General features: G+C 33.6%; 2 protein-coding genes across 20 annotated transcripts in view; one reads left to right on the top strand and one right to left on the bottom strand.

The window, feature by feature from the left end:
- Window positions 1–22,896, top strand: part of pan (transcription factor pangolin) — a 58,999-nt gene extending 36,103 nt beyond the window's left edge. The window contains exons 1-6 of one of the 11 annotated variants that reach the window (XR_016197234.1): window positions 560–2,930; window positions 3,566–3,758; window positions 6,112–6,271; window positions 8,385–8,454; window positions 16,132–16,607; window positions 18,508–18,738. Coding sequence is in view for 6 of the 11 variants with exons in the window: in XM_089262913.1 (XP_089119039.1) it covers window positions 580–2,930; window positions 3,566–3,758; window positions 4,172–4,337; window positions 8,385–8,454; window positions 18,508–19,918 (4,191 nt within the window). In the remaining 5 variants the exon portion in view is untranslated. Of the gene's footprint in view, window positions 1–551; window positions 2,931–3,565; window positions 3,759–4,171; window positions 4,338–4,523; window positions 5,464–6,111; window positions 6,272–8,384; window positions 8,455–16,131; window positions 16,608–18,507 lie in introns of those variants that run through there. The other 10 variants (XR_016197233.1, XR_016197237.1, XM_089262914.1 and 7 more) reach the window with 10 other exon arrangements.
- A 2,963-nt stretch (window positions 22,897–25,859) lies between these two features.
- Window positions 25,860–26,870, bottom strand: part of Cadps (calcium-dependent secretion activator 1) — a 37,149-nt gene continuing 36,138 nt past the window's right edge. For all 9 annotated transcript variants that reach the window (XM_089262906.1, XM_089262903.1, XM_089262905.1 and 6 more), the window contains 2 exons: window positions 26,260–26,399; window positions 25,860–26,186 (listed from right to left, as the gene is read on the bottom strand). In XM_089262906.1, coding sequence (XP_089119032.1) covers window positions 25,976–26,186; window positions 26,260–26,399 — 351 coding nt within the window. In that variant the 3' untranslated portion in view covers window positions 25,860–25,975. The remainder of the gene's footprint in view (window positions 26,187–26,259; window positions 26,400–26,870) is intronic.

The raw sequence follows: 26,870 nt of genomic DNA on the forward strand, positions 1-26,870 counted from the left end.
ATAATGAATATGCTGAGAGAGTTTTTCCACGAGAGAGTAATATATTATTGCTATGAACATTTCTCCTTTAGTTTCTCTCTCTGAAAGAGCTAGATAGCTAGATTTTTAGGGTGGTGTAGGTCAAGAACAAAAAATAAAATCAAGCAATTGTTTAAATTTTGATCAATTTTTATACATATATGGAAAAGTGAGCAGTTATACGTTTGTGTAGATAAAGAAGTATCAGAATAAGATTCGAAAATAATAATTACAAATTGATGATGATGGATTTCGAGACAATAGGGGAGTCATCACTTAAGATGTGCGCAACCCATTTTCTGAGGGCCATCAGATTTAAAGTTAAGTTTATTCAATTTTAAAAAGGCTATCTATAAACAGAAATCGAATTCGATCAAAGCCCGTGAAATAAGAATTCAGAGAAACAAGTTTGCAAATCCAAATGCTGCAAATCGGCCGCGCGAATTAGAAGAAGGGAGTGCTTAAAATGATTCTAGGCAATATGTTGAACTGTTCTGTGCAAATGAGTGGATAAGTAGTGCGGAATTCGAGGAAGCACGGTTTCGCGCTCTGTTACTTACGATGAGAGATTCCAGAGGCGGACTGTCTCCGCCTAAAGAGATAACTAATATAACGTATAGGCCAACAGTGCAATTGAATGGCAACGAAGTGCCCGATGAGAATAAAGAGCTCAAGGAGCTTTCCATGCCGATTGGCAATATGATAAACGATTCGATCTCACAATCATCTTCAACAACATCGTCATTGTCAACATCAACGTCAACAACGTTAACTCAACCACATGGCGAGCCATTGCCGAAAACCAACGCTGATGCAATGGAGCATATTTTTAATGCACCAACCTCAAATAATGCTGTCCCTATATTGCCAACGACAGCAACATCGAATTTGATGTCGGAAATATTGTTGAGAAAACAGAAACATAATATGCTCAACCATTGGTCCAAAATGGAGGAGAGAGATCAGTTGGAGGGGAGTTGCAATAATCGCGATTCCATACTGGCCCATCGCATATACAATAGAAATAAGTCCACAGAAAGGCAGCAGCAGCAGCAGCAGCAACAACATCAACAATTGCTGGCAACACAATTACTATATGCTCAATTTTTGCAACAGCCTCATTTGTCCTTAGATGTTCATCAGGAGCGCCAGCGAGAGCGTAGGCTACAAATATTTGAATATTCAGGCTTACCGAAATCGGATCCAGAAGCTATCCCATTAGCAACGGCATTGCCATTGCCGTTGCCACTGCCATTGCCAACAGCAATATCACATGACAACAATAACAACAGTCGAAATGAAGTCGATGAGCAAAAAGACAGCAAATGTAAGTCAGGCAACCAAAGGTCATCACGAAACAGCGCAAGCGATTCAAAGGTTTATTTTTTTCGAGAGCAGAAGAATGTGTTGTTTGATGTGAAGAAGGGACTAGAGCAGTTGACATTGCTTTGCAGTCAATTTCAGCTAAGTCTCATGCAACCATCATCGACGGCAACAGCTATTAATGAGGACAATAACAACGAAGCAACCATCGCGTCCGCCGTGTCACTTGAACTAACTGTGCAGCGCGAGTTAGAGAGCAATCGAATGCAAATCAATGGTATGTTAGGTCAAGTGCGTAGGCTCTATCATCAGTGGAGCAGTGCCGAGCTCTACTATCAACGCAGTCTGCAGCGCCTGGGCCTGCACCCGGATAGCAAAACGATAAACAACAGCCAGTCGCCAACTCACAATGTGATGGCTCTGGCTGCGATTGCGCTATCAGCTGAGGTCGATACAGCGTCAAAGAGCAAAGCCGATGTGGAGAGCGTATACAAGCAGGAGAACTTCAACAATGAACCTGAAATAAATTCGTCGGAGAATCGGCGTACACTGCAAGATATTGAAAATATTATTATAAAGCAAGCAGCGGCAGCCGCAGCGGCAGCCGCAGCGGCAGCAGCCGGCGCTACCCAACAAATAAAGCTATCCAATTCCAGATACGAGAGTGCCGAAAATAGCAACAGCGATGACGATGACGAGGTCGATGAAGATTGCTCATCCTCACCTTTTTGTATTTGGCACTCGAAGCACAACGCGCACCCGTCTGAGGCAAATGTTGTTGATACAGCCGAAATACTGTTAGAGTATACATCGCTGGCAACAGTGCAGGCAAAAATGGGCGCTGCGCCTGCGTCTACTCCTAGAACTGCACCTGCAACTGCTTCTGTTTCGAATACCTCCGTCTTAAATCTAACGCCGAGTAGCCAGCACGGCTTGCTTACACGAGAATCAATGTTAAGCTGCGGCGGCGATCCAGCCTATTTGGCCGACAAACAATTAACACCAATACCAGTCACGCCGCCAACTAGCAGTAACAGCAGCTGTTCAACAGTCAATGGAGGACCTCTTCCCCTCAAGTGCTCGAGTGCCACTCTGGCACCGGCTACTACTAATAGCAGTAACAATAGTGGCAAATACCATAATCGGCGCAAGTCACGCTATGCGCGCCGCATTGCAACTCCTACAAGCCAGTTGGACTATCAGTCAAGCAAAGAGCTGAACTGTAACGCGTATCAAGTCAGTTCGCCATCAATGTTTTCATCTGCTGCCTCATCCTCTACGTCCTTACCGCCGGGATCATCGGCGGCAGCAATAGCAGCAGCAGCCATTCAGGATAGGCATTCGCCTGCAGCAGCTGTTGCAGCTGTTACAGCTATGCAGGAAAGAGCCCTCAGCGATATGTTTAAGGCACAGCTTGACGCTCTTACTGCGGCTGCTGGATCTCAAACTGGAGCTAGAGTTGGAACCGGGTCTGGTCCAATTGAAGCTTTATCGGAAGGTGTGCTAAATGAAAACTGTGATGGGTTATCTACTATGCCTATGTCGGATGCACCCTACGATTTAAGCATTGGAAACAGACTAAACAAAATGTAAATTTCTTTCATAAATATTTTAAAGTTTTTTTTTTTTTTACGGATTTATGAAATTTCATTGAAATCACAGAAGTTGTTAACAAGCAAATTGGCCAATTTCCAAAAATATCATCATTCCGCACTCTAATGAAAAATTTCAAATAAGTGTTTCTGTACAGCAAGAGTCAGTATTGGTTACTGTAAAAAGGCAGATATTTTGTTAATTTTTAAATTTTGTAATTCGATTACATTAGCACCTCTTACATCTGGTTATCAAATACTGTAAATTTAGTCAAGTCTACAAAAATTGTTATTCCCTGCCGAAATAAATGGGTTATAATATCCTTGGTCGAGCAGTCTGATCTCGCTCTTACTTGAGTTAGTTCACAGTTGGGCAATAGCACTACATACGTTTTATTTAAGTGTAGTAATCTGTTCAACTATTGTATTACAATTACTGGACTAGTCACTTTTAAATGAAATGGTTCTAAAAAATCTGTAAGGTTATTTATAATTTGTTTTATCTGATTCCGGTTATCCTGTATGAGAAAATATAAATCATTAATATTGTTTTCTCGACAAATACGAACATAATTTAATTAATTTTATGTATCTAATTGATTTAAAATAATAGTTGTGTTTTCTATTTGCAGAAACCTGGAAACGAAAGGCTCCTCAAATTCGCAAGCTAACGACTGTAAAGATAGTTCAAATGATAAAAAAAAACCACATATCAAGAAACCACTAAATGCATTTATGCTATATATGAAGGAAATGCGAGCCAAAGTTGTCGCCGAATGTACACTCAAAGAGTCAGCGGCGATAAATCAAATATTGGGTCGGCGGGTAAGATTTATCTCTATCTCTCTCTCACTCTCAATTATATATATATATATATATATATATATATATATATATATATATATATATATATATATATAAATTTTGATAGCTAAATGCAGCGTTTTGGGGGTTTATTCTAAATTTGTATATTTGTCTTTGTATGCACAATAATATACGAATGTATTATTCGACTTCTGAGATTATTGTAAAGACGTTTTATGAATAGATCCATAGATAAGTACACTACCCTGACTGACTGACTGGTATGATTTATAATCGATTATGTATTTCGACATATATATTTACCTAATTGACAGTCAGTGAGTATTTTCCCAGATTAAATACATTGAATAATACATATCAAGAGAAATAGAACAATTTTTGAATTTTAACATTAATGGAATACATTTTTGTAGTGGCACGAACTTTCCCGCGAAGAACAAAGCAAATATTATGAAAAAGCGCGACAAGAGCGCCAATTGCATATGGAATTGTATCCAGGTTGGAGCGCTAGAGATAACTACGGTTACGTTTCAAAAAAGAAAAAGCGTAAAAAAGACAGATCGACTTCGGATTCGGGAGGTATTGCACAAAATTGTCAAATTTCTAACACTAAATATATTATCTTTCTTTTTACTCTAACCGCATTCAAATTCTCCTTCTTTTTGTGTTTGCAAAATTTCATTAAACCACACATACATGCACACATATGCATACGTACACAAACAAATACAAAAAAAATAAAAATAAAATAAAAATAATAATAAGCACACATTTAATATCAGTTACTAACCGTACTTCTAAACCAAAAACTAGAACTAACAAAAAATAATAATTATAATAATCACATGTACATCAACTCTATTTATATAACTTGTGTAAATACGTAGAATAAATACTAATTGTAAAACGCAACAAACAAGCAAAAAAAAATCCTATACGAAAGAAATCAAATGATCTTAAAATTAACTCTTTGAATACTACACCAGCAATTTTAGTTAGAGTCGTAGAGTAGAAAGAACTATATAAATAAATATGTTTATGTTCCAAGCAGAATGCGAAACCTTATTTATAAACCACAAGTAATGGAAAATCAAAAAGAGAGTAAATATATATTTGATCCCAGCTTCAGTAGAGCGTAGATAAGCTTGTCCAAACATTTTGGTTTTATTGTTTTTTTTTTAGTTCTGCTTCATATATGTATATATACATAGAGACAACAAAAGATTAGGAAATGTCCAGATGCAGTAGTATTTAAAGTGTCAGCATATTTGAATACACATTGATGTGTGGATGATGGAGAATGAATAGTTCTAATGGATAATGGTATGGTACTTAAATGAAATATTTTTTATACAATATTTGTTATGTAAAAAATATTGTTTGTATTTGAGAAACTATTCAAAAGAAATTGGGAAATACGATGGATAGAGAATGAGAGAGAGAAAGACCGAGGCAAAATGCTTTGTAAAAGCAGTGCGATGTACCTATATCTGGCTTAGCAGGATTAAGAACCTATCTTTGTGGTTCAATTGGCAAAACAATACACTTAACACGAACACAACATACTTATGTGTGAATTATCGAATTATTCAATTGGCAAGCTGAATTGAAAAATAGAAAAACAAGTGAACGATACGTTGGCTAAGAAGAACAAATTTTATTTTATTTAATGCTTTGATTTCCTAGGATTGCTGATGAATAAAAATCACATACGTATACGTATATATATTTTATATATATATAATATATATATATAAAAGGACATAAAAGGACATGTACACATACGGTATATATATATATATATATATATATAATAGTATATATATATATATATATATATATATATATATATATATATATATATATATATATATATATATATATATATATATATATATACATGTGTACATGTCCTTACGTGTGTGAACTCAAATTGGCGAATTGCATGCACCCGAAACCGTCTACAAGATCGATCCGTCATAAGCTTTTGAAAGATTTGCGATAATATGGACGTACAGATATATATAAATATATATATTCGATTGATTGGCGGGTGCAAATATTGACAAGTATTAATAGTAATTATAGCATATAAACAACAAATAAGAATCAACAATTGATTAATATATACCTTTGCATATATTATCTCTCTTTATTTTTCAACATTATTCATTTGCGCATATCGCAATAAAATTTCAAACACACAAATTTCCAAATAATATCAAATCTGATTGTCCACTTGTGTGCATGTATACAATATAAAAATGAATATGAATCTTAAAAAAAAAAAAAAAAAAAAAATATATATATATATATATATATATATATATGTACCACGCCCCACCTCATACAGTGGCATGCCTTGGGGCGTGAGGAGCAGGCGAAATATTACGAGCTAGCTAGAAGGGAACGTCAACTGCACATGCAAATGTATCCCGATTGGAGCTCGCGAACGAATGCATCACGTGGGAAGAAGAGGAAACGGAAACAAGATACTAACAGTGATGCAGGAGGTTAGATACAACAAATTTTATCTTACATACATACCAAAAATACAAAAACAATTAATAAAAATAATTCAAGCGCAAAGCAATAAAAAAATTCCCATAGACTTAACGTAATCGATAAAAAAATAAATTACTTAGAATATATATATATATAAATTAAATTAAAAAAAAAATATATATATATATATATATACATTGGTAAATCAAAAAATATGGATATCTAAGTCAATGTAGGAATTTGTACATACGATTTGCACATGGGAGCTATACTTTGTGATTATTCAGCTTAACAAATCATAGAGCACACACACTTATCATTCATATCATCTAACCCTATATGTATATGTATATTAAAATGTATGTATGCATGTGTATGTACGTCTTGTTACCCATAAATCTGAATTGTCTTTGTAAACAGTTTACTCTTATCAATTTTATAGATATTTAGAATTATTCATATAGCCAAATTTAAATTCACAGATGCTAATTGAGACATGATGCGATACTTAAAAACAGCTTATATACATGCTAGGTTACTTATACAGAAGAAGAGTTTTGCTCCAAATGTTTAGTGAATTTCACGATTTATGTTCAGTTATTCTTATACCTTGAACCCATTGAAAATGGGAAATCAGGATATAATGGTTTTGTACAAAAGTATTTAACGAGCAGAAAGAAATACCGCTGACCACATAAAGTATATATATATTCTTGATCAGCATGACGAGCTGAGTCGATATAGCCATTCCGTCTGTCCGCCCGTCCGTCCATATGCACGCCAATATCAGAAATTACCATACGCGGTCCAAGTAATTCATATTTGCTCGATACATTTCGTATAGAGGATAATCGATAAATTAATTAATTTTTTTCCAGTCTAATTTGAATACCATTAAACCTGGAGACTTTAGATTCATTGCTTATATATATTTCATGGATACGAAGACTTTGTAATTTACAGGGCGCTCCTTCGCTCCCAATTTGTAAAAAAGAAACGTATTTCAAGTACTACAGACTGTGCTTCGGAATACATTTGAACATTAGATCACGATCTGAAAGTTTCATGAAGATAGACCTACTACAAAAGAATGATTAGGGTATCATCTGGGAGGGTTCAGGGTATCTCGTAGTCGAGCCGTCTCGACCTAGAGCCTTCTTACTTGTTTTAGAGATATTTTGCATCTTATCAGCTTACATTAGAACCAATACATAAATATTTAGACACACAAGTCGTGTGCGTTCAGGGCTAAAGTGACTCAGCTCGTCGCCTTAATCAAGAAAATATATACTCTATCGTCTGTTACTCCTTATTCTGCCTGTTACATAGAATTCAACAATTTTCGAGTGGTTGAAGGTAATTATAACCTATTAAAGAATAATGACCTATGGATATTAACCAAGTAGAAGTGAATTTTACAAGAGCTTAGACCAAAATAAACCGGAATTCAATTGAACTCTAGCTTAATGAAGTGCACAAGCAAATGGAGCGTTGGTGAAACGTTTTGTGGCTGGAGAAAAGCTAATATGAGTGTTAACCATGTATTATTTTTTGTAAGAAATCTGTACGATGGGCAAAGAACCATTGTGACATTCGAAGAACACCTTCCTAAAGATGGACGAGGCGTCCTGCATTTTACGACATATGCCTTCATGTCTCTATTTTAGGGTATTTCGATTTTTATATATTGCAAATTTTGAAGATTGTATGAATTGAATTGAATGAAAAATAAACAAGGATTCTTAAAAAAATATTTAAATGTTAAATGTATTTTGGATTATTGTATAATATTCTTCATTAGAGAATAGATTTGTGTTTTAAGACAAATTTATTGCGTAGAAGTATCAGTAGTGATGCTCTAAGTTTAATGTTTCGAATCTATACATTAGATATGTACATAGCTATGATATTATGTTTGAGCTTGATTCTTTGCTTGTTTCGTATTAATCGTAGTGGTACTCTTTCTCCTACATTTTCGTAAGCTAACTTTAATTGAGTGCTTTAACTATATTTAATTTGCTGTCCAACTAAAAAACTTGATTTCACGCTCAATTAAATTGAACTCACCTTAATATGAATGCCTTAAACTCTGCAAAAACAACCTAATACTTTCTTTCCTAGGCAACAATATGAAAAAGTGTCGAGCACGCTTTGGACTGGATCAGCAGAATCAGTGGTGCAAGCCCTGCAGGTACGTTGAAAACAGATGATAAGTATCTTGTAAATTAACAGCTTGCTAAGCCCACATTACATTACGACGTTTATCAATCAATGATTCACCAATTCTTTTTACAAGACTTTTATTAGTCGTCTAAAAAAACGGGAACGAATCAATCAGTGCTGCCAACCTAGTTTTATTCCAGTCACACCCATCTATTTTAATTAGTTTTTTTGTTCTCTGTCTCTCTCTTTTCTTTTTGTAAGCATCCTATTCGAATTTCTAATATCGATATATGTAAATTAAATTGATTAGACAGCGATTCTTCTTGGACAATATTAAATTCGAAAATTGAGATCTTTATCTGCATGCAAGTCATGAATTAGCCTCGTGTAGATTACGTATATATAAACGCAGTTTGGACCTTAAGAATTATGTAGGCATTTGCACATACATAGGTACATGCATACATGAGTTGCGGTTACGTATAGCTGTTTCTCAATAAATCAATTAATCAAAAAGCATTTTATGATCATATAGAATTAGATTTCCTCAAGCAATCAGTTAGCTTTGTCAGTGGAGGCATAAGATTACATAAAAATAAGAGATAGACAGGTGAAGAACCGGTAAAGATAAATAATTGAGAGAGAAAAGGATATCAAGAATGGGAAGAAAAAGCGATATAACAACAGTAAGAATATGTATATTAAAATTTTTTTTTTTAATGAAATTAAATTAAACTAAAAACTTATTAGTATGTGAAATAATTCAATTCAATTCAATTCAATTTATTTCACTCTTTGTTGTAATTACAGTTTTTTTTTTTTTTTTTTTTTTTTTTTTTTTTTTTGTGAATGGTATCTTACAATAATTAAAGAGTTTAGACTAGGAACTAGGCCTTTTCTGCTTAGATATTTACTTAGAGATATGACATGGTATATAATATGACTTAATTATTTGGGGGAAAAATCAAAGAAATAGAAAACCCCGAGGTTATTTATTACAAGCTAACTTAAACACTAAAAATACTTAAAATTAAATGGCTATGCCAGTTCATTTATATGTGAATATGTTGATTCATGACACTTGGCTATGAAATTTTGCGATAGTCGCGATAATCTAATATCTACCAATTCAACATTGGCTCGACAGTGTAGATCTAACGTGGAATGATGCCAAGGAAGATTCAAAATAAGCTTCAAGATTTTATTTTGTGCGATTTGCAATTGACTTATGTGACATTTGGCTATATCTGACCAGACAGGTGCACCGTAAAAAGTAACTGATTGGAAAATTGACCTATACAAGAACATTTTGTTTTCTATGCTTAGCTTCGAGTTTCTATTTATAAAGGGATATAACGTACGGAGAATATGTTTGAGCTTTTTGTTTGTATTGGTTATATGGTCCTTGAATGTAAGTCTTCTGTCCAGTGTAATACCCAAGTACCTGACATTTGGATCCCACTTTATATATTCCGAGCCCAGTCTGATGTCTGTTATTGGCACGTAGATGTCCTTTCGTTTTTTTGTGAAGAATATAGCCTTGGTCTTTTCTGGGCAGACTAAAATTTTCCATTGAGAGAAATATGTACCTAAAGAGTCATATGCTGTTTGGAGGTTTCGAACTATATCTGCAGAAAGAATTCCACCACAGAGAATTGCTGTATCGTCCGCAAAGACCGAGGTAGTGCAATGAGGTAATATTGGGAGATCAGAGGTATATATATTATATAGAATAGGGGATAGGCATGAGCCTTGGGGACAGCCTGCTGTGAAATAAAAATAACAATATGTTAACATTATTAAAAGCAAATAACAAAAAAATAAAAAGAAAGTTTTTACACAAGTAAAACTATTAATTCATTATCGTGTTTTAACTACAAAGTAGTACAAATTAATAATTTTAATTTGTGTGGCCACTGTTTGCATTTATGACTGTTCCCAAGCGTCCATTCATCGATTGGACCAGGTTCCTGGTTCCGTTCCTCCAAAACAATGGTTTTCAGCTCAGTTTTATTCCTTGGATGCCTCTTGGCGTTTCTTTTATTCAGATAAGCCCACAAATTCTCAATTGAGTTTAAGTCCGAGCTTTGAGCGTATCCAAAACATTTTTACACAATACTTGCCTTATGATACAGTCTTGAAAAAACCCAAATTTGTTGGCACTGGCTACTAAATGTTCGCATAAAATGTTAAAATTTTGTCCAGCATCCGTAATGTTCTCAATAAAACATAGATCTCCAACTGTTTTGCTAGATATGCATCCCCAGACCATTACCGGAAGCTTTTCTAACTTTACAGTCGGTATTATATTTTTATTCTTGAGAGCTTTTAGGGGCTTGCGCTGCACTCTAGTTGGACCATTGTTATAATATAGCATTTTGGATTCATCACCAAATATTACAATATATCAATATGAATCTGGCTGATTTTCGTGCATTCTAGCAAACATTGTATGCATTTAACCGTGATCTGTCGACATCAGTGTTTTTTTCCGGGCTGCTCGGGACGAAAGATCGTTGCGTTTTAGCACACAATCCTACTGCAGCTCACTGGCAAGATTTCTGGTCGAAATAGTTGCTTTTTTGTCAATTTTTCTCAGCATAATCCACTCTGCCTGGGTATTAATAGACCAGGCCGTCCTGTTGCGGGATTTGACTTGAGGCTATTCTCTTTTTTTTTTTGCACGGTTTAGCATATTATACACCGTCTTTCGAGAAATAAACCAACTGGGTCAAATGGTATACGGTGCGTGGCTAATTACTGGAATAATTGTTCCAACTAATAATGAAACCACACAAAAAATTGTAGCTGTCATCGCTGTCGATCAGAAAATTCAGGAAAAGAACGGTTAATTTAGATGATTAGCGAAATGTGTAATATGTTTTTATTATTTTGTGTTTATTATTTTAATTTATATATTTTCATTAAAAAATTTTAATATACTTATTCTTACTGTGTTTATCTGGCTCAAAGTAAAAAATTAAAAAGCTTTACCTCTGTGTAAACACTTTCTTGCCATATATATATATATATATATATATATAGAATAAAATAAAATAGAATCTTTTACGTAAAGAGCTAAACAAAGAAAAGTTTGTCACATAATTGCCAATCCCTACATCCACTATTCATATTTTTACTATAAGCTATTTCACGGTATTCAACATTCACATACGAGCAATAATACGTTATACTAATATCGACCTTAAAGTAAAAGAAGAATGATCGAAATACTATGTATTTGCATGCAAATTATTGCTCTAATTTGACCTTGTGTGCACCTGTTTCAAAAACAAAAGATATTTTGATTTATCCATTTAGATATTGACCAACTAGAAAATGGCAGATCCTTTAGTCTATTAGCACTTAACTATGACAGTTATTCATGGGGATATACAATAGGAGGAAGTAAGAGAGACAGAGTAGGCTGAAGAGAGACAGAAAGAGATATCTTGCTAAGAAATATAGATATGTATATACTCCGATATACTTACCTGTCATCAGAATAATTTGGTATATTGTTTTCCTTAAATTGATTAAGAGGAGGAGCTGTGGCAGCCCCATAATATATACATATATTCTTGATTAGGATGTCTATATATATTGTATATATAATATATAATATATAAATTTTAAATTTAAGCTGAAAGTTTTACTTTTCACTAAATATACAGTAGAAACAAGTAAGAAGGCTCTAGTCGAGACTACTTGACTAGGAGATACCCTGAACTCTCTGCTGACTGCGCAATAAGCAGCGACTGCATTTGGACTGCGCTGCAGTGTGAGCAATATTACATCGTGAAGCATAAGTCTCTAGGGGGCGTAGTATCCAAAATCTGTTAATTACAAAATGTTTGTATTCATCATATGTATATACACAGTAAAAGTATTCATCTCTAAAAGTATTCAAATGAAGCTGAAAAAAACAAAATAAATATTTGGATTGTTCTCGATAAAAACGTTATCGAATGATTTATCGAAAAATAAGGCAAACTTGTACTGCGTATGGTATACACGATTATGCATACCAAATGTATGCAAACCATCAGCTCTCTAGCTCTTATAACTTTTGGGCGGACGGACAGACGGAACGGCTATATCAACTCAGCTCGTTCAAATGTGTGTATATTCCGAAGCACAAGTCTATGTTACTTGAAAAGTGGCCAAGGCGCTTGATATGTGAAATCTGTAAATTACAAAATATTCGTATCTATCAACTGGGCTGAAAAAAAATAAAATCCATTAAAAGATATCGGATAAGCTATCGAAAAAATATGATAAATTTTTACTGCGTACGGTAAATCCGAGTATTTCAGCTCTCCAGACGGACAGGGCTAAATCAAGTTAGTTTGTCACCCTGATCAAGAATAAATATGTATATAATCTATGGGGTTTGCGATGCTTCCTTCTGCCTGTTACATACTTTTCACCAAAACATTATAAACTAATTTCCCATTTTCAATGGGTTGGTCAATGGTCAAGGCAGTTGGCCAACTGACAACCAGCTCATATTTCAGATCATATTATATAGATCAATTTAAGTGTGCGTATATATATATATAAATATATATTTATTTCGGCGACATCGCCAGTACACGTTTGTAACAAAAAAGTGTGTTGTGTGTGTTGTGTGTGTTTTTCTGACGCAACAAAGCAACAAGCAAAGGCAATTGTGATTCTATGAATGTGTTAGAATTTACACAGTTGAATGTATGTGCACACATGCCTAAAGAAAACACTTAAAAACTTGAATTGGTTGTATGTACATTCACGTCCACCTGAGTGTGCTGATCGGCCAAACAATTTGCTAATTATTTATTTCTGTAATGTAAGCATTCAGCACGAAATCTACTTATTCTATCGAATAGTCATTTTTGACAAAATGAAAATCAAAACTGACCATCAAAAAAAAATTTGATAAAATTTGAGGACGGTATCGAAAATATAACAAGAAAGAAAGCTCTAGTCGAGACTGCTCGACTACGAGATCCCCTGAACCCTACAAGCAACTGATATTTCAATAATAATAAGCAAGCACACACGCATACAAACAAACACACGCATACACACACACTCACATATACAGGCGATTGCGCTTGGGTTGCGCTGCAGTGTTGGCAATATTATGAGAATTTAATTGTTGAATAATTTAATTTCTAGACGTACGATCGTAATGAAACTTTCAGAACGTAATCATAATGTTTAAATGTATGTGTATACCAAAGCACAAGTCTCTAGTATTTGATATACGACTTTTACAAAGATGAGGGTGAAGATGAGGGTAACAAAAACCGAAATTGTATAAAATTCATCTTAATATACATTTTAAATTTGGAGACTCTAGCTTGAAAGATGTAGGAGATATAATTATTTAAGTGATCTTCGATAAGGTTTTCTATCGATAAAAAAGTATCGGAATGAGTTATCGTTTTTTAGTGATAAACTCGATATGCGCGTGATATATTCGGACATTTTAAAAAAAAGTTGAAGTCTCTAGCTCTTATATCTTCTGAAATCGACGCGTTCATACATACGGACGGACGGACGGACGGACGGACGGACGGTCGGACAGACAGACGGACAGGGCTAAATCAACTCAGCTCGTCGCCCTGATCAAGAATATATATACTTTGTGGGGTCTGCCACGCCTCCTTCTGCCTGTTACATACTTTTAACAAAACCATTATACCCTGATTTCCCATTTTCAATGGGTTCAGGGTATAAAAATAGTTACAACAAATACACATTGTATAAGATATATAAGAAAGAAGAATGAGATATATTTTAATAACTGATTTTTAAGGTTTTTAGATACAATAAAACAAGAATTGCTATCTTGAATAACCTCTTGAAATCGTCGCGCCTTACTACGGTCAGATAGTTCGACTATTATCATTTCCCATTTTCAAAAGATTATAGCGGAAAGCGAATCCGAGCTTCTGATCCCAAATAATTTGTTTAAGATAACGAACCGATTCCCCTCGCATGTCCATCAATTTAATATCCATATCCAAACTTAAGGATGTCACATTTTAGATACTAGCAATGCCATTCACTCTTCCACTTTATAATAATATAGGTGTTCATATTACAAACAATTTAGTTTTTAATCAGAAATTATTATTATTAATATTATTTTTATTATCATTATTATCATTATTAATATTATTACTATAATTATTATTAAAATTACCTACCATTTTTTTTATTATTTTTATTTAAAGCTTGTGTGGGTTTCAAAATTGTTTCTATTTTTGCGTTTTTGTTGTATTTTTCTTTGCAATATATAAAACAACAAAGAACAAGAACAAAGAAGAAAAAAAACTACGGTTCAGCTGGATAGTGCATCCTTTCATTTTTAATAGCTAAAAGCTATGCCCCTAGAAGTTTGGTGTTATTTTTAAACAAAATAAAATTAAAATTTTTTGGATTTCTTTAAGAGTTTTTAAAACTGGTTGCCTGTATGGTTTAATTTGTATGCGAAATGCAAGTAAATGATGTGACACATTCACTCATTTTCGCTGGCTTCTATATGTAGTGGGCGGCATAAGTTCAATTCGTATACGTCAGACTCATTAAAAATGGGCTATTGAATTTGGTGAAATGTGTTTGTTTAGAAAAATTAAATCAAATCGTTTTTTTTTAATCATTTCTTTTAATGCAGTTCAGTTTAAACTTTTCTGAATTCATCTTCCCTTGGGCGACGATTCTCTGTTGACTTGCGACGTTAGTTTTTCAGCAAGAGGGGCTAATGTTTTTGATGAACTGTGTCCAATCAGAAAACCCTACATAAGAAATTCTTTGGGCTTAATAGAGAAACTCTCCCCTGTTTTGCAGTTCTGTCCCCAATAATCGAGTGGAATTTAATAATTCTGTTTTGTGTTTTCGTTTAAAGTAGCATTACTAAACAATTTTCAAAAGCACATACAGTGACGAGCTAATAGATTGGCACATCATGCTTTTTAAACTCTATTTCAATTTTTGAAGTATTTTTTAAATAGAATTGGATATTTATTAAATTATACTACCAAAATATTGCGAAAAACTTCAACGTACATTTTTGTAAAATTCTGTATTTTGCTGAACAAAATTAATGGCCTACTTAGTATATATTTATTTAATGCTTCACAAATTTGAATTTCAACATAGAAAACTTTGTAGTTTTTTTTTATTTTTCTGAATAATGGCCAAAAGAAAAATGGCTTTAAGATACATTAGAGGAAAATCATCCTGCATTTGCACGATCAAGGCAAATTTTATGCAGAAATTAGAGAGATAATGGAAAAAAAACGAATCACTATTCGTGCAGCGGTACAAGGAAACCCGTAATTTGGCAAGTTCATAAACATACGGGTCGCTTAAAGTTGTTGAACAACCATGAATGCAGGAAAATCGTGCAAAAAGTGCAAGTCAATCTCAAATTAACATCAACAAATTGCTGCTGAAGTTTAAAAAAAACTGTTTGAAGGAAGAGGAGCAGGAGGAGCTATTCAGAAAATTCGAGGTTTTTTTGGGTTATTGAATTTTGAAAAAATTGACGTTGAGGTTTTCGCAATATATTTACTGTATACTTTAATGAATGTATTTTTTTGTTTTATTAAAACAAACTTAAACCAAAAAAAAAAAAAAAAAAAAAAAAAAAAAAAAAAACAAAAAAAAAATACAATTATAATTTTTTTTTCACTTATATACATATATAAATCAGTCCCAACGTTGGTTTGGGGATTAACAGCAGCGTGGGCGTTGGCCTTGTCAGTAGTGGGCCAGCCGTGAATAGCATAAGTGTCGGCATGCTAACGCCGGCAATGGTAGGTGCGACAACAGTTATGCTGCCAAACTCATCATCGAGTTCATCATCCTCGTCGACGTCGTCCTCCCACACGCACACACACCTTCAAATGATGTCCAATAGCAATGGAAATAATGGAACGGTGGCATCTATTAATGGGTCAGCTACTGGAGGTTTAAGTGGTCAAAGTGTTGGTGGTGGTACTGGAGGTGCGAGTGGCACTTCCTCAAGTACTCAACAGCTTTCACCTCAGGCACCGCCGACCTATGTCAATTTGTAAATTAACTAACCCACGCAGCATATCCACCGGGACAACATCGTACAAATAAATTTACACGGCAGTCTAAGTAAAATAGAGGCAGGTGTACGACTACGACTCTGCTAAAATGCCAGTAAATAAACCGTATATATATATATATATATATATTATGCGTTAACTTGTTTTACAAATTAAATATACCATATACAGATGTATGTATATAGATAGTTCCATTTTATTTTGCTAGAGCTGTTTGTTGCTATTTTTGTTGTTGTTGTTGTTTCTGCTGTTGTTATTGTTGTTATTGACGATGATGATGTTGTTGGTGTTGCAATGCTGTAACACTTTGTACATTATCCTTTGTTGTGAGCATACTCAGTTATTCCACGATTTTTTATTTTATTGAATGTCAGTTAATTCGACTGCAATGTGTTTTGCTAGTTTTTTTCGTATTTTTTGTATTGCCTTGCTTTCCAAATTCGAAAAGTAGAATTGTCGTGCTGTACATTTTTTTGTATTTACACACGATTTACAATTATATTTGTTTAATGAAGCTTGGATGCTAAAGAAAACGGAATTTGTCTTAAAATTGAGTTCCGGTTAATAAGGTATGAGGGTGGTCTGAACACTGTTTACAAGTACTAAGTTTTTATTTTACACTGGAATAGCCTTATATATAACCAATACGTATGCACCTTGCAACATTTTAATAATGTTGAATACAAATAATGTAAAAGAATTCATGAAACACAAATTTATTAATTCCTTTCTTTTTTGCAATTACTTTTTCATGTCTGCATGCAGTAAAACCTCATAATATGCTTGTAATTGTTTTAACGTGATGTCAATTTTTAATTAAATTACTAAAAGAAGTTGACTTTGCCGTTTATAGATATACATATTAAATAGAGTTCGACACGAAAGTGTTTTCACATGGTAAAAAATTATATACTAAGTGTGAGATTTCAATATATATATATTTTTTTTTTTAAATTATGTTATTATTAATTAATAAAAATGAAAAAGCTCTTAGCATAGGCATAAGTAAACGAAAGTTTTTTCACACATTCATTCTTCTTATTGCTAAACCGTTGCTCTAGTTAAACAGCTGTAGTTAATCCCATGTACTGAAGAATTTCGTTATATTTTGTAAGAATCGATACAATCTTGACAAAATTTGAACAATTAACTATGCCATCGAAACGATTGTCATTTGAAATATTTCCATTCGGTTCCTATAACCACTCGATAGGAAAATCGGTCTCGAAAACACTTTTTTAAAACTTTATATAAATGAAATATACAACACGAGCGTTAATGTTTTATGTAAATACAAAAATTAGCTTGCGCGCTCCCCTAAGTATTCAAAGCATTATTTTTATCGCGGTTTCGTTTCAGCGAAACTTAAGAATTAATTTTTCTATATTTATTTTAATGTATTTCGCTAAAAAAATTAAAAGTATAACAGATTATATAATATAAAATCTCAAAGAAGCAAAAATAAAATGAAATTTACTACAAATAATACAAATATAAAACACTTATACTATGTTAAGCATTGAAACCGAAAAAATATATATGTGTTTATTTAAGTATTTTAATTCACTTGAATATTCAAAAAGCATATTTATCACATATGCAGAAAATAAAGAGGATAGCAGTGTATTATTGGCTTTAATATTGCTTAATCTAAAAAAAAATAGTAATAATACAATTGATTTATATTCATATTCATTCATAATGTTTATGGAATTGATAGAAAATGAGTGAGTGGAAAATTTAAGGAAAAATCGACTTCAACGTAATTCATTTGAACAAAAATCTTTCACTAAAAACATTGTGTTTATTCTATTTATGTATACATATGTATATATGTATATATTGCATGAATTCTTTATGATTATTTTTGTTTGATTTTTTCTGCATCTCTGTTGTGGAATGCCCTTGATATTATAATAGCTAAAGCAGATATTAGCAATGCTTTCAATCATCTAATAATAGTTCCCATTTTCTACCACTTTTTGATTGTACAGGCGCAAAAAAAAATGCATTCGCTATATGGAGGCACTGCATGGAGACGGCCAAGAGGAAGGCAGCGGCATGGACGACACTGGAAATCTGAGCCAGCTGAGCGATGATGATGACGATGACGATGAGGACCTATTGGTGAGCGGTGGTGGCTGCATTGGCAGCTCGGGTAGCGGCGATGAAATGATCGATATTAATCGGGATAAGCTCGCCGACAATGAGGATACTGAGTCAATGAGTCAATCGCTGTCAAGTCCCGGATGTCAGAGCGGGCTCTCAAGCCTACAGAGTCCATCAACAACGACGAGCTTGGCTAGTCCACTCAATATGAATATGTTAACTAGTCCAATGACGCCCGTCATCAACACCACAACCAACCCGAGTAACAACAATAGCAATGTTGTGCCGCTTTCTGTTATTAACAGTGGTAGTACGGAACAGACGTCATCTGCGAGCAGTCAGTTGCTAATATCTGGGTCTGGGTCTGGATCTGGATCTATATCTGGTTCCAGTTCCGGTTCAGGCCCAGGTTCCAGTTCCAGTATCGGCTCAACATGTAGCATTAGTAACAGCACACCGAATACCTCTACAACAGTTTCATCATCGATTGCTTCGACACCGAACTCTGCTAATGAGCGGGCCATGATGCTTCGCAACCGGTTCAGCCATCTAGGCATGGGCCTGAGTCCAGGTCAACTTTTCCAATCTGTATCTACAACTGTCAGCAGCAGCCCCAATACTAACACAGCTATGTCTTTAGCAACGAATAGTTTCAATTGTTACAGCAACGCGGCTATGAAGACAACGTCGGTGACGATTGCTGCTGCTACACCTGCATCAATATCGGTATCGGCACCGATATCGGCGTCGACGTGTACATCGCTACCTGCAGGAAGCTTACATCGCAATCCCATTGGCGCCAATCCGCGTGACATTAACAATCCTCTAAGCATCAATCAATTGACTAAGCGCCGCGAGGATAACAATGTTGCACTGCTCGAAACTCAATCGGTTTCAGCGGCTTTAGCTCACAATCCTCACATGCACTCAAATTCGCCGCATCCACAACCACAAGCCCACACACACCCACACCCACACACCCATCCGCATCCGCATCCGCACGCGCATCTGCAACTACACCCTCATCCACATGCGCATCATTCGGTCTTTAGCAGTAGCTTTAGTCAGCACTTCCAGCAACGGTTAAGTAATCATCTAGCAGCCACAAGCAGCAGCAGAATCAGCAATAGCAATAGCAATAACAGCAGCAACATTCACATTGGTCCAGTTTCCCAGTCGTCCATTGACACCCCTAGTTTAAGCATGAAGCGTCGCAATACATCCGATCCGACACCCGCGACTGGCAATAGCGCAACACCCACCTCAACTGAAACTGGAGCAATAAGCGTTTCGTAGCAGTCTAGCAGTACCATGATAGCATATGCAACAATAGCTATAATGTCACTAAGTTTTTGTTGCCTGCCAAAGACGTTCTACCAACAGCCACTCGAACTCAGAAGTTTCGGATCATTCAGGTTTATTCGCTCTTATTCCAGGACCAACATACGCCAAGTAACCAATTAGCCAAAGTGGTAATCGGATCTAACGTGCAATACCGTACTAAGCTTCGCTCTCTTTCTCTCTCACTCTACTCACTTCGTCATTGCCATAGTTGTAACATAAGTAACATGTGGCCATTAATGGATAAGTGCCAAAAGTACACCATATATTCGTAACTGCGTACATGTATATAAATGAATATAAATACTTAATATACCAGCAGCCCATAACAATTATCGGCCCATTCATTATCCAAGTGTGTGCCTTAGTCCAACACACAATGTAATTCTCTGAATGACAAGTCATATATAGAGACATATGTATAGACATAGACATATACATACATACTACACTATATTTGCCAGGAGGGCCAGTTAAGCAGAGCAGTATTAATGTCATGAAGGTATATATATATATATATATAATAGAAATATATAAGAAAGAACGTACGAATTTATTTTAAAAAAAACTGGACCTGATAGCTAATACTGAAAAGAGTATCCAAGTCTTTGAATATATATATATATATATATATATATATATATATATATATATATATATATATATATATATATATATATATATATATATATATATATATTATATATATATATGCATTGTACATCTAAATCTGACTCTCCTTGAGGCATATAAAGTGCGATCAAGATAAAAAAAAGCAGTTTCTTATCAGCTCCAATAAATTATTAATATTTATGATAAATAACACACACAAGGATACTAAATGAATTAAACAAAATATTGTCTAACGAAATAAGTAACTGGAACAATTCATAATATTTATCTTAAAGCCACAATTTAACTTTCTTGTTTAACCATTCCATATTCGTACAGGCATGTCCAATTTTTCCCATTCTTGAGTAATGATATTTTTTTAAACTCAACGACATTATTATTCTGCGAGAAAATCCGCAATAATTACAACCTCCAAATGTAAGTGAAAAATACTTCATTATAGCCGAATGCAGCAACCATAATCATAAGGATATCCTAATTGCCTATTCTCATCAGTGAAAATTCTATAAATCCCTTTTATTCATATAATAATTTTTGTGGATAGTGGCAAAGACAAATTATTTTGTATTTAAGATGCGCTGATGTTTCATTTAACCGACCCGAATGGAGCCGAGTTCTATGTGTTCTATGTTTGAATATAGTATTATTAGTATTATTCTTTCTGTCAATATTCATCGCGATTTTGCAAATTTACATACCCATATCAAGTCGAAGAACATATATAATCAATCTAAAAGCAAAGAAAACTTTCCCATTTACTTCTTTCGGTAGCAAAACTCATCTTTACTTTCTAGCAAAAAGTTATGCATATTTCGCGCACTTTATATATGTACATATAAGTCAACATTTGTACATACTTAGATGTTTATGTCATACAACATTTAGTTGAGAGGTATGTACATAAATATGCATCAAATGTATGTATGTATGTATGTATATGCGTAAACATAACAACAATGTGCGTTAAGCCATTGCCTATTATAAAAAGACTGTTGTTAAATACTTAATTAAACAAACTGTAATATACATATTGATTGAAGTGTTGTAGATGTACAATCACAAGCACCAAACACACACCCATTATAAGTCAATTCAAGTATATGTGAATCTAACAAATTACACACACACACACATTTCACGCTAACACAACGTAACAGAATCAGATATGTACATATGTATGCATTGCTATGTGTAATTTATTAAAATGACATAATTTATATATATATTCGCGTCTCAAGAGAGACGCATACATACATAACATAAGCATCAGACTGTCACAGTTCCATACACATAGTTGTGTACTATGTTTCAGGCGTTGAAATATACATAAATAAATTTGTAATAGGTACAATGCCCTACAAAAGTTTGTGTAGATGGTTTATTTTGCTTATTACACTTTTAAAGACAGAATGGTTCGAGCTATATGTAGTTCTATAGAAAAAAACACATCTATAGACGCGTATCTAGAAACTATACACTAGCTTTAGTCTATAGTCTAATCAAAAGCAAGGGCAAAGGCGAAAGCAAAGCAAACAAAAACTTATATTTACGTTAACTATGCTTCCAATATTCTGTGTTTTTATTTAAATGTTTACTTAGTAAATAGTGCATATGAGAAAAAGTTTTGCAATATCTACGGTTTTATTTAGTGATCCTAAGCTAATAATAAAAAGAAGGAGAAGCACTTTGCATTTGTACATGCTAATTACATTCAACAAATTAATTTTATAATATGTATGTATATAAGTTCATCCCCTCAGTCCACAAATGCCTTTTCATTTCATTGTGCATCCAAGATACGAATACATACGATACATACGAATATATTTATATTCATATTTGTAACTACTCTCTCTCTGCCTTTGTCTACTTTTCTTTCTATCTCTCACTATCACTTGATTTCCATTTAAATAATTTGCATTCAATTAAAAATAAAGTTATAAAAAAATTATAAGTTATAAAAAATGAGATAATTACAATTAATATTGGTTAATTGTTCCGTTTATTTTTAATAGGATTTTTAGTAAATAAGTAGATATAAATATGTATTGTTAGGAGGTTAATATAAATAAACGTATCTATACTTAAGAAGTATTTATATACTTATATCTATACATACATATAAAATGTTATATGCACCCTACTTATTATAAATTCGTAGTTACATTACTTATTAACAAACGAAACAAAAGCAAAAATAAGAAAGGCATTAATAAGGATATAACGCAAAAATTAATTTAGAAATTAATTTAATGTATTAAAACAATTAATTATACAAACGAATACTGATATATACAAAATAAAAAGGAATGTTGAGAAGAAATACTTATAACTATTTATTTTCCTCAGATTTAGGGAATAAACTCAACTTCACCAGAATGAATACATCTGTAAGTATAGACAAACTATATATATTTATAAATATTATACCATAGTGATTTTTGGCTTTCTTTTTAGGTTTATTGATAGCTTTAAGTAAATATCGTACTAATAAAACAATATCAATTAAGATCTTAAACATCCATAAAGTAAGCGAAAGTACATATTCTTGAAGCTACAACACTAAATTCGTGTTACAGTTGTCCTCGTCACTGTATACGTATTTCAAGCCCTTTTTGGCAGCACTTTCAGCATAACAGTGCAGTTTTAGTAGTTTTTTTCTCAATTTGCCACGCCCCTACGTAGACACTTCATTTTTGGTCAGCTCATAGAACAAGCTAACGTTAACCTAACTCCTAAAGAGGCCTAACAATTATTTGGGGGATCGATAGAGGAGGTAACTTAACTATGAAAATTTAAAGTTTCTGGCTCTTATACTTTATGAGATATAAACTTTTGCGGTTTACCACGCCTCCTGTGGGCGGAAGTATATCCGCCAAAACTTTTTTGTCTTGGGAGGTCAGCCCGAGTATATATACCAAATTTTAGGTCTCTAGCATCAAAAGTTCCCAAAATATAGCAGAAAGTGAAAAATCACTATATCTTCAGGTCCGATTTGCCTTTAATCTTTATGGAATCATAACATTAGCTCAGATGCAAGATTTCTAGCTTTAAAACTGTAGGAGATACAGTTTTATCCGATTTGCCACGGCCCCAATGGGCGTAGATATATCCGTCATAGCACGTGATCTTGGATGGTCGATTCTACATTCCAAACTTCAGCTCTGGCTCATCAACTAATATGTCTTCTGGTACATCGGAAAAAGCATTTTCCGATTCGCCACGCCTATAGTGGGTCGGGAAAATTCTATAACATTATAAATCGGAGATATACACGAGTAGTGTTCCAAATTTCAAGTCTCTAGCTTCAATAGTGCCGAAATAAACTCCGTTCATATGGACAGTCGGACGGACAGCAAGACGGACATTGCACAAAACCAATTTCGTGAATGAGTATAATGAGAAACCTAGGAATATAATTCCTATTGATTTTATGATGTTACTACTTCAGTTGGCATATACATATATTCCAAATTTTTAGTCTCTAGCCCTATTGCTATTTGAAATATAACTGAATTTGTGAAAGTTAGAAAAATACAGATCCGATTTACCATTCCCTAAATGGACCATAATTTGTCAAAATGTGGAAGACGTTTAGGGTACCGTATCTGGTGTTATAAAGCAATGGATATGAAATGAGACCGTGAACTGTGAACTTTATAGGAGTACGAGTATTTCGCAGGAGAAGAATGCGGTCTGGCAGGTGTTCCAATTGAGCTGCTTTAAATCTGTAGCCTAGAGGGATCGAGTGGCAAGTGAAATTATGGTGCAAGTGGATTTGGATGAACTGATTGTTTGGAGCATATGACATATGGTAAAGCAATTAAACGTCCCACAATAAGAGGTAAGGATCAATATAGGTTGAATAATTTAATGCTTTGTCGTTTCCATTTTTTCGTCCAAGAGAATTTATTAATGGAAGATAAACGATGACTGACAAAAATATGTGAGGGTCTGTAGCAAATTACAGATGACACAGCTGCATATGTAGAATTATAATTGGCTAAATGTAGTGCTGAAATATCGCTTGTGCAAATAATTTAAAGGATTCGGCCCTGGGGAATACCTATTTGATAAAACTTTCTGTGAAAAAGTGACCATTGATGTGAATAGCAAACTGTCTGTTTGTAGGCCAGAAAGAGATATGTTTTAATAAAGATGGAGATATCAAGGGTGTATTATTATATTTTTATAAAATATACACTTTTTAAGGGATCCGATTTGATTTTGAAAAATTGCATTACAAAAACACGGTTCCTGTTTATAATGCAAATAATGTAATGTAATAGATATGTAGCGTTTTATTTATTTGTCTGTATATTGTAAAACATACATCGTATGTCAGAGTTTTCTTGCTTCTCAATTATATTTTGTGATAAAGGCCAGATGTATAATATTCTTATTTTTGTATACATTTATAATAAGTAGGTTAAACTAAAATTTTTTTTGCATACTTGAAAAATTATCACTAAAACGATTTGATTTTAATTGTGATTTATATTTTATGAAATAAACAGAATGATTTAAGTTTATATTTTAAATTTTTTATTTACAATATTACTATTAAAACTTATATTTTTGTATAGTTGAATTATGATACTTTTATTATCATTACAATATTTTATATTTGTCGAGAGGAATTCAATTTTAAACAGCCAGACCGACGAACCAATTAATACACGTATGCATTTAAATTCCATAGTTTAGCATAAACTATATTCCGTTCCAAGAAATTTGCAGTTTAATTAAATTGTTTATAAAACCTTACATCATTAGAGTACATATAATAAACATTTCACAATATTTTTAATTATTATTATTCATTGGAAACGAACATACATATATATATATATATATATATATATGTTAATGTTAATAATGTTATGTTAGGTTAATAAATGTGATATAGCTCAATTTTTTAATGTTTACTTCCATATAACTACTGCTAGAAGAAACGCCTCTGATGAAGAAATATGCATGCAATATTACTTAACATACTTGCTATCCATTAATATTTGACTTTTTTTGTAATTAATAAGTATATATAATAGTGTATACTATACTATTATTAAAGAGGTAATTATGTTTGTTATTTAAGTTTTTGTTTTCTATCAAACACAGTTAGTGGATACCAGAAACAACTTCTATTTAAATCGTAATACCTATGATTAATTTTATAAATAAATATAATGAAAAAGAGATATACATAATAACGGATAGATAGACACATAAACGGATTTATATTCATCAAATCCATTATTCCGATGTCAAACAAAATAAATTGAATAATGCAACTGTGGACTTGGCTCTTAGCAAAACTAAGAAGCTGCCATCAGAAGCTGGACGTAAACAATATATATAACTATATATCTAGAGGATTCAAAACCAGCCGCCACTTCCTAGCTTTGAGCTAAGTCCGCCAATGCCTTTGCCTAGCAGGTTGCCAACACGTCCAGCTACCACATTGGTAACTGCCGCTGCTTGAGCGGCTCCAATTTTTGGCTTTGGCATGCTGCGCGATGCATGGGTACCTGACTCTCCGCCCTCACTGCCGTCCTCTTCATCACCATTACGCATGTCGTCACAATTTCTAAAAGATGCAAGCATTACATAATCTTAGGTTAATGACCCTTATTTTCGGTTGTGACTACGTGGCTACTTACAACTCTCCATCGGCAACATCAGGCATAGTCAGCGCACAGGTTGCCTCTTCGGCAGTTATTCGTTGTATAACTGACTGATATGCTTTTGAATTTAACTTGTCCTCAAGCACACCTTGCAATTCAAAGTCCGAATAAATTTTCTGGTTTAAAATACATAATACAGTAGTTTTAATTAAGTCGAGTCTATGTATATGTATATATAATTAAAATCAAAAAAGTTATTGAATTGAATAAAAAATTACATTACATTATTTTTGGCCAATTCTTAAAACGAGCTAACAGTAATCTAACTCCAAAATTTTAAGACTTACGCTCAAAAAATGTAAAATGTAAATTACATGGTAGTTTTCAATATGCCACGCCCCTAAATAGGCTAAATAAATTTGTGTATATTCCGAAGCACAAGTCTCTACTACTTGAAATAACCTTTTGCAAATATGTGGGTAAGGAGGTGGATATAGAGGCGGGGGGTAAATTTTAACAAAAGCCGAAATATACATTTTAAATTTGGAGACTCTAGCTTTAAAGATGTATGAGATATAATTTTATAACTGATCTTAATTGAACCTATCGCAAATGTATGAAAATTGAATACGGTGAAATTGTATTAT

The sequence above is a fragment of the Drosophila navojoa genome, chromosome 6 (assembly GCF_054131105.1).
Source record: "Drosophila navojoa isolate 15081-1374.11 chromosome 6, UAZ_NAV_1.0, whole genome shotgun sequence".
Classification (NCBI taxonomy): Eukaryota; Metazoa; Arthropoda; class Insecta; order Diptera; family Drosophilidae; genus Drosophila; species Drosophila navojoa.